This window comes from Arvicanthis niloticus, chromosome 23 (genome assembly GCF_011762505.2).
Source record: "Arvicanthis niloticus isolate mArvNil1 chromosome 23, mArvNil1.pat.X, whole genome shotgun sequence".
NCBI classification, from domain to species: domain Eukaryota; kingdom Metazoa; phylum Chordata; class Mammalia; order Rodentia; family Muridae; genus Arvicanthis; species Arvicanthis niloticus.
The window spans coordinates 43,184,410-43,200,439 of record NC_133430.1 but is presented as its reverse complement, the minus strand read 5'-3'; the positions used below and the strand labels follow the sequence as shown (position 1 = coordinate 43,200,439).

Here is a 16,030-nt window from a genome sequence, read left to right as displayed (position 1 = left end):
ATGTGACTGCAAGTAGTGTGTGTTGCTTCACCGAGCTGCAGCTGTTGGTGTGTTGCCTACTACTATTCAGTATACACTCCAGAAGCCAGCTGACCCTTTGAGGACAGAGTTCATGTAGACATAAGCACTGCTGAGCTATGTCAAATGTAAAAATCTGATAGCACTGCTACACTGCACCCCCGTGTATAACTCACATTTGCCATGTTGTGCATTGTGTCCTATGCTAGTCTCCCCGCGCTCTCCCCTCGCTCCCTGAGAAGATTCTTGCCTCTTACTATGTGCACTTTTCTGTGAACTTTTCTTCCTACCTTTAGGTTGCTACCTAGATCTCTTCCAGATATACCCATGTTTATAACCATATCTATTGTATTGTTCATCAGAGGCTCTCTGATTCCCAGCATTTTTCCTGTGGCAATGCCAGTTAAGCGGTGATCTTTTGTTAACTCGAGTATGTCTTGAGTCTCACAACCCCCACTATAAATACCCACACTCTACACTGCAGCTCAGAGCAAGTGGGCTCGACACAAGCGTTCTGTGGTGCCGACTGCTAGGCGCATCAGTTCCCTCGCCTTGTTTACATATCTATTTGGCATAGAAACTTGGAGTTGTTTATTAGACTGTGTCTACAGGCGAACAAATGTAGTTTGATTCAGTTTTTTTTAAAAAGACTTTCCAAAATGGATAATACTTGTTATTTAGGGGCTAATAATGGGGTTTCGTAGGGATGTTCAGTATGGCATAGTGTGGTATAAATAGTATCCCCATTTATCTGTTGTACTTTTTAACGAGCAGCCAAGTTGTTTCCATGTTTGCTGCCACACTTCTTGTAAGGTCAGTAAATGATACGAAGCTTGTTAAAACTCCTGTTCAGTTTGTTTCTTAGTGAGTTACGCCTCATGACTAGTGGATGATCACATTACCCCCTCTTAGTGAGACGGATTAGGAATGTAGTCCTACATAGCTACAGACTGTGTGTCGTATACTGGGTCCTGGGTTTGGTTCCTAGCAGTGCAGGAAAAAGCAGGCAGTGGTTGACCTTTATTGAGTAGAAAGTTTGCAGTTTAGAGGTTGGTTTCATTTTAAAAGACTCAAAATGTTCACTGTAGCACTTTATCTTGAAATTCAGAACAGCTGCTAATATTTAATAACAACTAGATGTTAGACTCAGAATCTGAGTGAACTTTCATGGCCTAATGAATCTCCTGCAGCTTATGCCCCCCTCACTCTCCCACCCCTGTTCATTTAATAATTGGACTAAGTAAAATACTGTATAGCTATTGATGTATGCAATAGTTTCATATGAAGACTTCTGACATGACAGTTACATGATCAGCTTCCCAGTTTTATATAGCTTATAGTTGCTTAACTCCACTAATTTCTGTAAGACTCGAAGTAGGCAAGATTTCTGAATTGCCTACTTTTGTTTTGAGGAATTTTGTTTAGTAGTTTCATATGTATTTGGTAAATAAGTCCTGCACTTGTTTTGAAAGGGCAGAGCAAGGTCTCGGTTAGGCAGTGTCAGTATCTAGATGTGCTCTCAATAGAAGTATAGCAGTAATTAAAGGGTCTCTAATTGATTTGCAACATCATTCAGAACGTCAGTATTGATATCTATTGTACAGATGGCGGAATTGAAGGATGCTAGTCTAAATAGTCATCCAAGCTATCTTAATCACAATTCACACATCCGGCTAGCAAGGTGGACTAGCTAAGGGAATTAACACCCAGATGAGGACAGTTGCTGTTGTCCTTTGTTAGTAAGGTTGAGGTATAATATGCCAATATTGGCATAAAGATTTAAAACTTGTAAATAGCACTTAGTTGGTATCCCTCCCCCATATGCACCCAATAAACATGTTATTTGTTATAAAGATGTTATGGGGGCGGGGGCGTCTTGCTTTTTTAAGGCAGGGTTATCTATAACTACCTGTAGACTAGGCTGATCTTGAACTCAGAGATCCACCTGCCTCTGCCTACCGAGGCTGTAACAACTCACTAATATCTTGTCTACTTGCTGAGAGGTGAGGGTGTGGGCTATATGTTACTTTTTTTTAAAGAGAATCGCACGTGCTTTTAAAACATGTCTTGGTTTGGTTTTCTTTGGACTTGTTGGTAGAGGTAACTGTTGGAAGAGTTGAGTATACTTTAGAGGAAGCAGTGTTCTCCAATCCCCCTTGTCCCTTCAGTCCAGCCAGACTTGCCTCCTAAACCCACACGGTCTCTTTTCTTCCCAGAGAGAAACTAGTACTATGATGTGCTATGAGTTTCTGCTGTTAGGCTCTGAGTGCTGGAGCTCTTGGAGTTTGCAGCCACTGTCCTTGTTGATATGCTATAACCTATGGACATAGAATTGCTTTGCTGGGTTACTCAAGATAAAAAAAATGTGTGATAGAATCAAATGTCTGTTGTTAAGGCTATCCGCTTACTATCTATTCTACCTTTTCAGAAGCAGGTTAGTTCTGAGGTTTGCCATTATAGCTCTTAGGAATGAATGGTCACTGTACACATTACACATTAATTGTCAGATGGGACAATTTAAGGTGATGTATTCCCAGTTCATTAACTAACTATAGTAAGAATCCTGATGTATGCAATTGAGCTTGGAACATTCACTTGGAGTAATGGTATTCGCTTACCTTTGTTACCTTACTGCAGGACAGACAACCACAAAAGTGACTCTATAACCTGCCCTTAATAGCACACTGCTCTGGTCACTAGGATCACTGAGCTGACATGTTATGTGCATTTTCTAGCTCTTGCTGTTAGTGGAATCATTAGACTTTTTGTTTTCCCCACATTCATTCCAACTTTTGATACTGCCATCTAGGCAAAGAGATGGCATTTTTTAAATTGCCCTCCTCCACCATTTACTATTAATGTGTTTATAGTATGTATTACACAAGTGATAAATGGTGTAGCTTATTGGTAGAATAGTTAACCTAGCATGAGTCTCTGAGTTTAGTTTCTACCACCCCCCAAAAGTATATTATTATGTTCAGGCTTTTTACTAAGTGGCAAACAAAGCTATTGTCCAGGAGAAACATCATTATACCTGATTCCTTCCCCTGGTAGAAAAATAATATTTATAAGCACTGTATAATAATAAGTGGCTAGACTATATTAAGTGTTTATAGTGTGCTAGACATGATACTGATTGCAGTATACATTTATTCCTTGTAAGAATCTCAAGATCAGCACGATGGGGGCAGGGGAGAAGAAAGAAAAGAAAGATTAACACTTGATTGCACAGATGAAGAAAACAATTTAGAATAGTGATTTCACACTTACTGTGGTCACACTGTTACTAACAAGTAAAGCCAGAGGTGAACCTAGCGGTCTAACCTAATGTTTGTGTTCCTTAGGGTTGATGTTGGGAAAATCTTAGCGCAGGAGTATGTGGTTCCTGATTTTTCTTGTTGCTTTGTCTATTAAATGAACTTTAGTTTGAGTCTTACCAGTGATAGGCTCACTTCCTCCTCAGAATTTCTAGTTGTAAATTGGAGCTGATTTTTCTCATCGGCTCTTAACCACTGGCTTCTTTTCCTTTGCATATTTTTTTGCAGGAGGTGAGTGGGGATCACCTGCCTCTACTGGGATTATAGGCACAAGCCGCAGACCTGGCTTTTAACCAATCCAGTATAGCTTATGTGTGCCATCTAATTCTCCCCCCACCCCCATGATCTGCAACTTCGATATGCCTTATAAATCACATGGAAATGTTTTAAGTTTAATCTTTTGAAATTTACAGTACATGTGCACACAAGGGGAAGTCCCTGTGCATGAGTTGGTCAGCAAAAGGAAAAGGTGGGAGGGATAATTGCAGCAAAACAAAATTCCTTCTTCTCTGAGGGGTTTTCCATATCATGTCTCTCTGAGTTTATCATTTACTGATGCTTTAATCCCCTAGCCTGAGAACTTAGTGCTTATTGATCTGGATACTGTCGTTCACCTCCTCAACCTCATTTCTCTTTGGTATTGTATTGTATTTGTATTTTGTATTGTATTGTATTTGGTATTGTATTCTGCTTTAAGATTTTTTGTAGTGTGTGACTCATCTGTTTACTTGGACTGAAGTCTGCGTTACTGAAATGCTGCTTGAGTAAGGACCAGCTTAATCTTGACCTCCTGTGTCTGCCTGAATGAGTTCATTCCAGACCATGGATCTGGCTAAGTTTTGGCAAAGGATTGGATGAGCCAATCTAGACCCCTCTTTTATGATTTATTCCTAGGGTCTTCAGAGCATAATAATGACTCATTATTACTATTAGTTTAATTATCCGATTAATTTTGTTACATTCTGTATAGTAAAATTTGTCATTTAATGTATTGCAACATGAAAATTGAAGCTGACTCCTTTAATAACTGACTGGTCTTATCAAAGACTGACAAGTCTGATGAAGGAAGTAAATCTGAAGTAGACTTTAAAGGGTAGACACTGGTGTAGTTCCTCTGGTAGCAGAGAGGTTTGCCGGGGGTTCCAGCTAAGGAGATTGGATGTGCAAGGGTTTAAAGAAAGATGCTGAGATTTGGACCAGTGTGGGTGATTGTTCTTTTACTTTCACAGAGGTTTCTAATTGTGGAGACAAACTAAGTAGCTTGGAACCAAACTCTCAGAGTTTCTGGGTCTTCAGCCAAGGTATCTGAGGTAGTAGATACTTGTATGTCCTAGGAATTAATTTGTCTTTTTCTTGATTGACAAAAAGTAATTGCAAGACTGCTGAAATTTTGCTGGGTCTCCTTCTTGGTATCACAAAGAGGTATACAAGTTCCCTCTGCTTGTCTAGTTGAGCTATACTTACTTCATCAGCCTTTCCCTTGTTAATTGCCACATTCCAAGTCAGCAACACAATGCTCGTAGGTATAGCCTGTGAGTTTTTCCAGCTTCCTTATATCTTGTAGATTCTGCGTAAAGACTGTTGGATATATGTTTTGTTTCAAAGACAATTACTGACTTTCTTATTTCTCTTCCTTTACAGACCTAAAGGATCAAGTCATAATGGGAGCATTTTTAGACAAGCCAAAGATGGAAAAGCATAATGCCCAGGGGCAGGGGAATGGGTTGCGATACGGCCTAAGCAGCATGCAAGGTTGGCGAGTTGAAATGGAGGATGCACATACTGCTGTGATCGGTTTGCCAAGTGGACTTGAGACATGGTCATTCTTTGCTGTATATGATGGGCATGCTGGTTCTCAGGTTGCCAAATACTGCTGTGAGCACTTGTTAGATCACATCACCAATAACCAGGATTTTAAAGGGTCTGCAGGAGCACCTTCTGTGGAAAACGTAAAGAATGGAATCAGAACAGGTTTTCTGGAGATTGATGAACACATGAGAGTTATGTCAGAGAAGAAACATGGTGCAGATAGAAGTGGGTCAACAGCTGTGGGTGTCTTAATTTCTCCCCAACATACTTATTTCATTAACTGTGGAGACTCGAGAGGTTTACTTTGTAGGAATAGAAAAGTTCACTTCTTCACACAAGACCATAAACCAAGTAATCCCCTGGAAAAAGAACGAATTCAGAATGCAGGGGGCTCCGTGATGATTCAGCGTGTCAACGGCTCTCTGGCTGTATCAAGGGCCCTTGGGGATTTCGATTACAAATGTGTCCATGGAAAAGGTCCCACAGAGCAGCTTGTCTCACCAGAGCCCGAAGTCCACGATATTGAAAGGTCTGAAGAAGATGATCAGTTCATCATTCTTGCATGTGATGGTATCTGGGATGTCATGGGAAACGAAGAGCTCTGTGACTTTGTGAGATCCAGACTTGAAGTCACTGATGACCTTGAGAAAGTTTGCAATGAAGTAGTCGACACCTGTTTGTATAAGGTAGCTAGACTTTTTTTTTCTTTATGCCATTAGTTTATAGCTTGTAGATCTCAAAAATATAGGATACTCTTTACCAACTATGAAAATGAGGGGCTACTGGAGAAATTAGCCAGTTATCAACTTGTGTGTGCAAGAGTTGTATCTAAATGGTTAGTTCTTAACCATGAGTACTGTGTGTGCATGAGTGAGTGAGAGTGTGTGTGTGTTCATTCTCTTATGCACACCAGAAAGAGAATCAAATTACAGGGTTTACAGACAGTTGTGAGCCACCATGTGGTTGCTGGGAATTGGACTCGGGACCTGTGGAAGATCAACCAGCACTCTTAACCAATGAGCCATCTCCAGCCCCCAAGTACTATAGACGCATATTAGAGATGAAAAGATTCTGTCCATGTGCATGAGAAAGAGGGTGGGAAAGTTTGTAGCTTAGTATTGTAAGTTCTATAAATGCTCTGGACCTCTAGTTCAGTTCATACAAAAAGAATCGAGTGAGTATTGGCTGTGGTGCAGTACAAATAGTCTCGGATGCGGAATCGGAAGGACTTGGTATGAGAACCCATAACTTGGGGCAGCTGTCTGTTAGGAAGATCCCGTGGGATCGTGTGCATGTATGAGCTGGTTGAACTCCAGGAGACTGAAGCCTGAAAAGGTTCTGTGGATTTAAGAGTCAGACGGACCTAGGACCAAGGCCTACCTATAAAATAAGATCAAACTTAGAGGACTATCAAGAATTATGTGTATATGTGTGTACTCTAGACTGATAGATAATAAATCCATAGTCAAAACATGCTCCTGACTTTCCTGGAGAACTCAGCACTTTGTTCTACAGTACACAACTTAAATTGCAGCCATCCAGACTAGAAAACGTGGGTCCTTGACTTAGTGTCCTGCTACATTGTCCCACTTGTCAGTGATGTGCCGCGACTGACTTCTGGTTTAAAACAGACCTTTATATAGCCACACATTCAGTTCCGTATAAAATCCTAATTCTGCCAGAAGTAAAGTTTATGTAACATCCCGCCTGTGAGTTTCCAAAGGGCAACAGAGTAACAGCCTGCTCATGTGCTGTCAGTTTCTGAATCTCCAGATCTGAGCACAGCAAAGTGCAACAGCAGCAAGGTGCATTGGTCGTTGTCCTGCTTAGTGTCTGACTCAGCAGCCTTTTGCTAGGTTTGCCGGAGAGTACTGGAGAGTGAAGTGATATTAGCTAAATAAAAACTTGGTGAATTCAATTTTCCTCAAAGAGTCTGTCTTTGATATTAAACTATTTGAATTATGTGTTGTTTAATAATAAAATTAGTTTTTCCATAAGTTATATATAATACAGATAATAAATGTATAAAGTTTTGGCTGTGCATATCGGCACACACCTTTTAATCTCAGCAGGAGGCAGAGGTAGGTAGATCTCTGAGTTTGGGGTCAGACTGGTCTATACAGAGTGAGTTTCAGGACCACCAAGCCTCTGTTGAAACCCTGTCTTGGGAGAAATTAAGGAAAAAAAAAAAACTTGATCTAATTTTCCTTTTGAGTGGGTGTTTGTACTTGAGAGACCTGCATTAACCCTATACAGGTGTTAATTTGTGAGATTTGTAAAGGCCAGCACTGGCAGTCTCTGCTGCGTTCCATGGCATATGATTGCTGTAACCTGGAACGATTCCTCTGGAGTGCTGTTGATAGGTTATACGGAGGCCCCTGGCCTCCCACATACCTGCCGAGTCTCTTCTTACAAGCAAACGATGTATTTATAATTGCCAAGCTATAAAGATAATCAAGGTTTTTAAAAAATAGAAGAAAAATCACCTATTTTCTTGACCTTTTCTTCCCAGGGAAGCCGGGACAACATGAGTGTCATTTTGATCTGTTTCCCAAGTGCACCTAAAGTCTCAGCAGAAGCCGTGAAGAAGGAGGCAGAGCTGGACAAGTACCTGGAAAGCAGAGTAGAAGGTGGATCATTTAACAAAAATAAGTAGCTTTATTTAAAAAACAAAACCTTCGACACAAAGTCTAACGTTTTAGAAAGGTTTTAGTTCATTACATGCCTTTAGCATGTAGTACTTAGTGTGTAAAAGTGGAAACGACATTCTGTAGTAACCATTTATTTAGATGTGTGTCCCGGGGCCTGTGCACTATGGTTAGGAAACTTCCAAATGACTGCAGCATGGCTCTAAGATTCTTGCTGAACTTACTGGCAGGAGTAATTTCATGCCAGGAAAGCCTGGTTTGTGCTGTTTGAGTGTCCTCTCCTTTGAAAAGATGTGTGCATTTACTTTGAGTCTCTGGAATATTTTTAATTACCTGTGTTTGGTTGGTTAGATTTTGGTGTTTTTGTTTTGTTGGTTTTGGTTTTGAGAACTTAAAGGTCACATGTTTAGTAACAACTGTCAGATCCCACAGCTTTTAAACGTTGCTTTCAGCTGGTTCATGGCTTTCCTCCTAAGCCATGGACAGTTTACAGCACAAGACCTGGCAGGACTTCCCAGATGAAATCAGGAAAGTAGCCTGCAGCCCCAGGGTGTGATTCTGATGTCTCTGCAGATCACTTAGAACAAATGGAAAGTGTTTGTACCTCAAAAAAAATTGTTTTTAAATATTTTGAGAAATAATTTTTTGTTGGTGGGGATTGTTGGTTACTTGATTGTGGAACTGGGGACCAAATCGAAGGTCTCTGGCGCAGAAGGGAAGTATTTCCCTTTGAGGCAGGCATTGGCCCTTACGTGATCTTTGATGAAGCTGTTCACTAAATATAAGTATAATCATTGTCTCCCTAGACACTAGGTTCATTATGTGGACATACATATTGATTATGCAGACCCTCTAAGCAGAAACCTCCATGGAAAAAGTGTGTTTGGCTCTTCTGATATCATAATTGGCATGCAAGCATTAATCCTCCATGTTAATTGCATCTCATTGTGTCTTCATTATTAAAATTAGTGTGCATCTTAATTTTATTTTTTCCCTTTCAATTGCTTGATTTCATTTGTAATCTGTTTATTAGCATCATGCTTGGTTTTGGTTGTCAGTGTTTCTAGAGACCAGAGAAGGTCTTGTTCTTATCACCCCCCCTCCCTCCTTGTATGCTAATGTCTGCGTTTGTACCATTTAGTATTTCATTCATTGAGTGTACTAGTCGATGCATTTTTCTCACTATTTTTTAAGGGTCTTGTAATTTTTCATATCTTAAGTAATTTCAATATGTTATTTGTAGATAAAACAGTAAAGTTCAAAATACTTAGAATGTTACAGAGTGATTGGTCTAAATTGCTGATCAGTAGAAAAATATGAAGCCAAAAAATATGTATAGGGTAAGGTCATGTTGATGTTTTGGCACTTTAACCTGGGCGTACATTTTATGAAATAAATATAAAGATAAATACCTTAGTATTTTTACTATGAAGTGAGATCCAGTTTTAGGAATGAATTGCTATTTTTTGCTTTATTTTAAAGTAAGTTTCTGGTGGAATTATCAAACATTCACTACATATAACTTTATAAGTTTTATATTTCCATACTATGAAGTGAGAACTGCCATCTGGGCAGAGTTTACATTAATAGTCGATATTTTTGCTATGTTCAAGTGTTTTATCATGCAGATCAAGGTAATATGTCACAATTTAAGTGGTATTTTTAGCTCTGATGAGATGCAACTAGAGAGAAAATGATGTTAGTTAAAGTTGCTGCTATTTAAAGGCATAGAATGTAACTTTGCACTGTAAATGATGTACGTCTCAAATGAAGAGACAGAGCTTCTAAAGCAGGCACCAAATACCTTTTTTTAACACATGCCTTGACTAAAGTGTTGTGGCCTACTTAGACTCATTGATTTGCTGTCAACCTTTTTGGCTTCTGTGTGTACAACTTTGGAAAGGCTAATGCTCCCCTTCTCCCACTGTGTCTACCTTCACTGAGGGGAGTGGGTGTAAAGATCCCCTCCGTATATAAGCAGAATGCACTGTGCTTGTGGTCCTTGGCCAGTTAAGATGGTACTCACCTGCGTGATCTTCCCACCACTGTACTGACCTGGCTCCCTGAACAGTTGCTAATGGGAGGGAACACTTCATTAAGGAAGGTGGGGGGAGCAGATGATGTTTGTGTCTGTGTTCATGAAACATAAGAGAATTTGTGACATACATATTCTTTATGAAAGTACCAAGTCTTTTACAGTCTGTTAAAATTAAACAAGAACAATTAAAATAATTTTCTTCTCATTCAGTACTTTTTGAGAAGCCAAAGGAAGAGGAATAGTGTAATCGTTCAGTTTAAATGATTGTCCCTCATCAAATAAGAGATACTAATTGTTTCAAAAGCTTTTATTAGTCTTAAGATAATTTATTCTCCTGTATTCTTCACAATTAAAATACCCTAACTTATTTTCGTGAAGATGTAAGCTACATCAAATACAGTGGGGATTTTAATTAGGACCGAAACCATCATTGGTTGAATTTATCATCAGTGTTCATTTCTCTTGTATCTAGAGCTCTAACCAAATGATTGTATTGGCTTAGTAGACACTGTGTTGTGTGTTACAGTGTTAGTTTGTGAACCTGTGTAGCTTAGGCAAGCATCAAATCCCTTTATTTTTGTATGGTAGATTTTCAGCACTAGAACCATGTAGAAAATCAATATGCCAAAATGTTAAAGATTATACAATAAAGGAACTTGGCAAACCAAATCTGAGATCCTTGCTTTTTGTTCAGATTTAAAGCTGCTTTATTTTGTTTTGTTTTAAGGAAAAGAAGGCATACAATAATATAATAAATGGTAAACTTTGGCCTTTATTTTAGAAAGACAATTTTGAACCATTTAAAGAGATTTTATGGGTAGCAATGTCTGTTTAACTTGTGCCTTTACTGGTGAAGTAATTAGAAGCTTGGTCAGAGAATGAAAAGTTTTTGTATGCATTGTTAATTTCAAAGGTGTTTACACTTGGAGAACTAGAATGATAATTTCTTGCCTGGGTGGCAAAGAAAATAGCATTTATTAATGTAAATATTGAGAAACAAAAAAGTTGCAAATGCCTTTAGCTGAAATTTGCACTGAGAATAAATAAATATGTAAGTTTCCAGTGATGCCTTGTACATCACTTGTGATGCCTTGTTTAGAGTCGAGTAAGGCTCTTTGTTTACGACTCGGGATATTTTGTGATGAGAATAACACTGCACCTGTAGGTCTCCCCACAGTGCACCCCTAGCAACTGGGTGCTTTGAAACTAACTTGAAATGCAGCGGTACAGCTTCATTTTTGTCATGAAATTTAGACCTTTTTCAGTTAAAGCCTTGCTTAAATAACAAGGGAAGGGAATGAATGGTATTTGTGTCTATCTGTCGTTTAAAGATACATTAGAGGAAAACTGATCTGCAGAGTGATGTTCCAATATATAATGTGCATGCTATTTAAGTCATGTTCAACTATAAAATATAGGTTAAAATGATAGAGACATGTGTAAATTGCTCTATACTTAAAGGATTTTTAAAGTCTTGAGTTTATTTATTTATTTATTTTTATATGTGCAATGTATTTTACTAAGTACAGACATTTGTATCCAGTGTAAGGACAGGAATTGATCTCAACAGTAACTAGTCAGCCTTGTAAAAGGAAATCTTTTATAGTAGATCAAGTAAACTAATAGTATTTTTTCTTTTCACAGTTTTGTCTTATTTTTATTCATTAGAGTAAATATTTTGTCTCTTCTGCATTCTTTGTTCTTTAATTTTTTGAGGATCAGTAATTAATTTTATACTTAGAAAATCTCAGGTATAGTAAAATAAACCTAAGATACTTTTGTTTCAGTGTTTTAAAAATTGAATTTTGATAACACTTACAAAAAAAGTACTTCTGATTCCCAGAAATCATAAAGAAGCAGGGGGAAGGCGTCCCTGACTTAGTCCATGTGATGCGCACGCTAGCCAGTGAGAACATCCCCAGCCTCCCACCAGGGGGTGAATTGGCAAGCAAGTGAGTATGCTGTCCATGCTCTTGGCCGTTGTGTGTAGATGCCTGCGTTTACTCCTGCTGTCTGTGAGGCGTCGTCAGTATTAGGGATGTGCTTGCTTGGGATCTGTACTTGACTGTTACTTTCTGTACTGACGTTATCCTTAGCGCAAGCTTGGTAACAAAGAAGAAATGAGGTAATAATAGTGAGAGAATAGTTTCAGTGAAACTATTCATGACTGTCTATAAAGTTGCTTCCAAGTCAATTTTAGAAGTGTAGAGGCTACAGCTGTGTGTGTGTGTGTGTGTGTGTGTGTGTGTGTGTGTGTGTGTGTGTGTGTGTGTGTGGTGTGGTGTTTTGTGGTACTGAATAAACCTAAAGTCTCATGCTTGCTAGGCAAGTGCTTTGGATCAAAGGGGTGTCCTTGTTTTTGTTACATTTTTTTTTCTTTTTGAGATATGATCTCCTAGTATAGTCCAGGCTGCCTCCTAACTCAAGTAGTCTTGCCTCAGGTGAACATCTGAGATTATAGGCCTGTACTACCACACATAGCCAGATTTTAAAATAAAAACTAATTTCTATACTTATTATGGAAGTATTCAACATTTTAGTTTTTTGTAGGAGTTTTTTTTTTTTTTTTTTTTTTTTTTAAGGGATGTTAAGAAAAGCAAAGACTGTATGATGAATTATTTTACTGTAACATGTTAAACTCGCTTCTACTTTGAAGCTATGGTCTCATCTTTAACCTGTATATGTTAAGATTGGTATCAGTGTTGCATTTGTAGCTCAAGTTGAAGTAGGGCCATATAGACGTTTTAGTGTGTGTGCATGTGTATGTGTGTGTGTGCATGTGTATATGTGTGTGTGCATGTGTATATGTGTGTGTGCATGTGTATGTATGTGTGTGCATGTGTATATGTGTGTGTCTTAGAGGCCAGAGGCTATGTAAGGTAGACAGCCTCCTCTTCTGTTGGTCCCCTTATATTTGGCATTGGGATTCTCACTGACCCCAGAACTCAGTCACTAGCTGACCAGTAAGGTCCAGGGCCCTGCTTGCTTCTGCCTCCCCTCTAGTGCTCAAGTTACAGGGACAGGCTACCATGTGGATATTGGGATCCTGGTGCAGGCCTCTGCATGCTGGATTGGTGGGTAGGGTATTTGTTTGTTTTGTTGTTGTTTGTTTTTTTCTTTCTTTTTTTTTTTTTAAATTGTGTAAAGGCACCTGCACCAAGCCTGGTGGCCTGCCTTTCCCCCTAGAACTCATATAGTAGAAATAGAGGAGCAGACTCCTACAAACTGTCCTCTGTCCTCTGGATACATATGCACACAGTAAGTAAATGAGTGTTAAAGAGAGACTGGGTAAAATAAATATTTTTATTTTAAACTGTGCTTTTTGCTCTAGAGCAACAGACTGTCACATTTATTGTTTTAGAGTAATCGTGCCTCTGCTCTGACGCTAGCACACAGGTGTCTTAGACACGCTTGGTGTTGTCATCAGAAGCTAAACTAAATGTGCTCAAAGTGCAAGATTACTTTTTTGGAGTTTTAATGAACACCAGGCTAGGGCTTACTTTCTGAAGGTTTAACTTTGTGTGTTTTTTAATATTTAGGCGGAATGTAATTGAAGCCGTTTACAATAGACTGAACCCTTACAAAAATGACGACACTGTGAGTAGCGTTCTCACTCGCTCTGCTTCCCTCTCCCTCTCCTCAGTGCATACCCTTCCTTCCCTGTGGAACTGTTCTAGCCACAGCCCAAGTGAGTACTGTGACTTCTGCTTGCTCTGGACTCGGGTAGAGCTGAGTCCCAGTGGCTGGGACATAAGTGTGGTGAGTGGCCACCTCTCACTTAAAAAAAGAAAGTCTCTACCGTCTGTCAACTCCTGAAGACCTGCCTCCACCGTTTTTAAGTTAGGAATCTCTTTGCTTAGAGTCTTGAATTATACTGACTTTTATGAGGAGTAGCAGCAGAAATTTGAATGTTCATCTCCATGAAGTGTTTTTATGCTTACAAAGCTCCTTGCCACAAGTCCTGAGGCAGAGCCCTGGCTGAAGTGCTAGAGAAGCCCCTGCCTGTACGCCTTAGCACGCAGGCAGTGCCGTGGTCTCTTAGCTGTTAACTCGGAGTCACTGAGCAGCTCTCCCATGCTCTGCATGGCTGTAAAGCTCACTGAAGCCTTTTTCCTCCCACAATGCAATGCACTTATGAAAGGGAACGCTGAACATAGAGGACACTTTTTAGTCATTCCCTTGGTTTACTGATGCAGCTGTCCATCCTCCCAGCGTTTTTCCCAAATCAATGGGTTTATTTGTTTGTTTATGGAAAATGTGGGTGGGGCCAGGCCAAACAAGTTTCTATTTTTTTAACAAAAAAGATTAAATATTAGTATATCATATATGCACATACATACTTTAAACACCACGTAAGTTCTAGAGATCAGTGTTATAAAGCCTCGTCTTCCTGCATTATTCAGAAAGTGGTATATTTTAGCATCTTGAAGATTTCATTTAATGCCTTGTTTTGTCTGTTTTTCTATGTGAAGGATTCTGCATCAACTGATGATATGTGGTAAAGCCGCTCACTAGCCATGGGTTCACCTTTGCCTCCAAAGGAGAAATCAGCCCATCCTTGCCGAGCCTTTAACATCCATCATCGACTCTAAGGAGGGTCCGACGCGGCTGAGGGACTACAGCTTCAGCGATGGAACAGCTAGCCCAGAATGGATTTTTTTTTTTTTTTTAAATTGTAAATTTGAGACTTATGTAAACGTGATTTCAAGCCGTAATTCATGTTGTAAATCAGACTCCAGCAATTTTTGTTGTATGATTTTGGTTTTTGTAAAGTGTAATTGTCCTTGTACAAAGTGCTCATATTTAATTATGAACTGCTTTAAAATCACTATCAATGATAAAGGCAATTTGGCTTGTTGTGTGACACAACAGAAATAGTGATGCTGTATTGGACTTGGGGTTGGGCCAGGGAAAGCAGCAGCCACATAGCTAGATGCTCGTGTGCACGTGACTATGAAGAATTAATTCCAAGAGCTTACAAGCTGTACAGCCAGGGTCTGTGGAAACTGTCTTTGTGTCTGGCAAGGGACTGGCTGGTTGACACAGCCATCCCTTCTCACCTGTCTCTAGGACGTCCTCTCCTCATAGCCAAGAGTATTGCGGCTGATCCTGTATGTTCAGGAGAGAATCTATGAGTTCTGGGCTAACATGCCTTGATTCTCTGCACCTCTTTATGAGTCCTTACATTTAATTACTAATTGGTAAGCAGCCGCTTCCTACACAGTAGGAGACTGCCACATTTTTTTTTTTTCTATCACGATTGGCTGGGCCTGCTGCTGTTCCTAGTAAGATATTCCGAATTCCATTTTATCAATAAAGCTTGGTTTAACAAACAATAAGTTTAATCATGTATGTGTAATTCCTCTCTCACCCGGCTTTCAAACCCTATGTGGAGTAAATGGGACGTTCCTCCTGGGAAAGACAACGTTACGTCTCCTTAAATTGATGATGGTGTTACCAGCCAGGACATACAGGTGGATTGGAAGATGGACGCCTGCTGTCTCCTACTCTGTTTTAGAAGGGTTTCTTTCAGGCTGCTTACTTACCCTTAAGATGTACATCAGCTTGAATTTACCTCCTGTTAATTAAATCATTGTCAAAGTCTGACAATCCTAACACTATGATAGATGTGTGTGTGTTGAATGTGTGTTTGCCTGTAACTTTTAATTGACCCACGTCTTTAGACTCTTAAGAGGTTAAGATATATTTGTGATTTGAAATATAGCATGTTGATAATATTTAGATGTTGGCCTTTAAAAATAAATTTCAAAGCTTAAGGAATTGTAGATATAAAACCTAATTTAATTTAGGCTTGACCCCCTCTGATTAAGCATGTAAGAGTAAGTTTTACTGTCTGTCACGTTATAGAGACTACTGTTCTGTACTTTCTGTATCTTTGTCTCTTTAGGTGGTTCAATGTATTATCACCATGCGATTGACTCGGTTATAGTCAGATACCCAATAGGAAAAATACGTCAAATTCAAAGTCACAACTTTGTGTATAAGTTAGCATAATATATTTTGTTTTATTTTTTTCCCCCAAACTTGGAAATAAACATGTTTGTAATATATAGCCTTGAAGACATAGAGGAAAGCACTGTGAAGTGTCGCAGACCTCAGTAGCTACAGTACCAACTGGCTCTTCAGTATCCCTCTTACTTGTGAGGTGAATAGATGTAACTTAATTGTATTTCATTGTT

The 16,030-nt window shown here is 39.2% G+C and overlaps 1 protein-coding gene across 1 annotated transcript in view; it reads left to right on the top strand.

The window, feature by feature from the left end:
- Window positions 1–15,169, top strand: part of Ppm1a (protein phosphatase, Mg2+/Mn2+ dependent 1A) — a 38,804-nt gene extending 23,635 nt beyond the window's left edge. The window contains exons 2-6 of the mRNA XM_076922024.1: window positions 4,977–5,830; window positions 7,657–7,774; window positions 11,674–11,782; window positions 13,370–13,427; window positions 14,303–15,169. Coding sequence (XP_076778139.1) covers window positions 4,997–5,830; window positions 7,657–7,774; window positions 11,674–11,782; window positions 13,370–13,427; window positions 14,303–14,332 — 1,149 coding nt within the window. The 5' untranslated portion in view covers window positions 4,977–4,996 and the 3' untranslated portion in view covers window positions 14,333–15,169. The remainder of the gene's footprint in view (window positions 1–4,976; window positions 5,831–7,656; window positions 7,775–11,673; window positions 11,783–13,369; window positions 13,428–14,302) is intronic.
- Window positions 15,170–16,030: the final 861 nt, after the last annotated feature.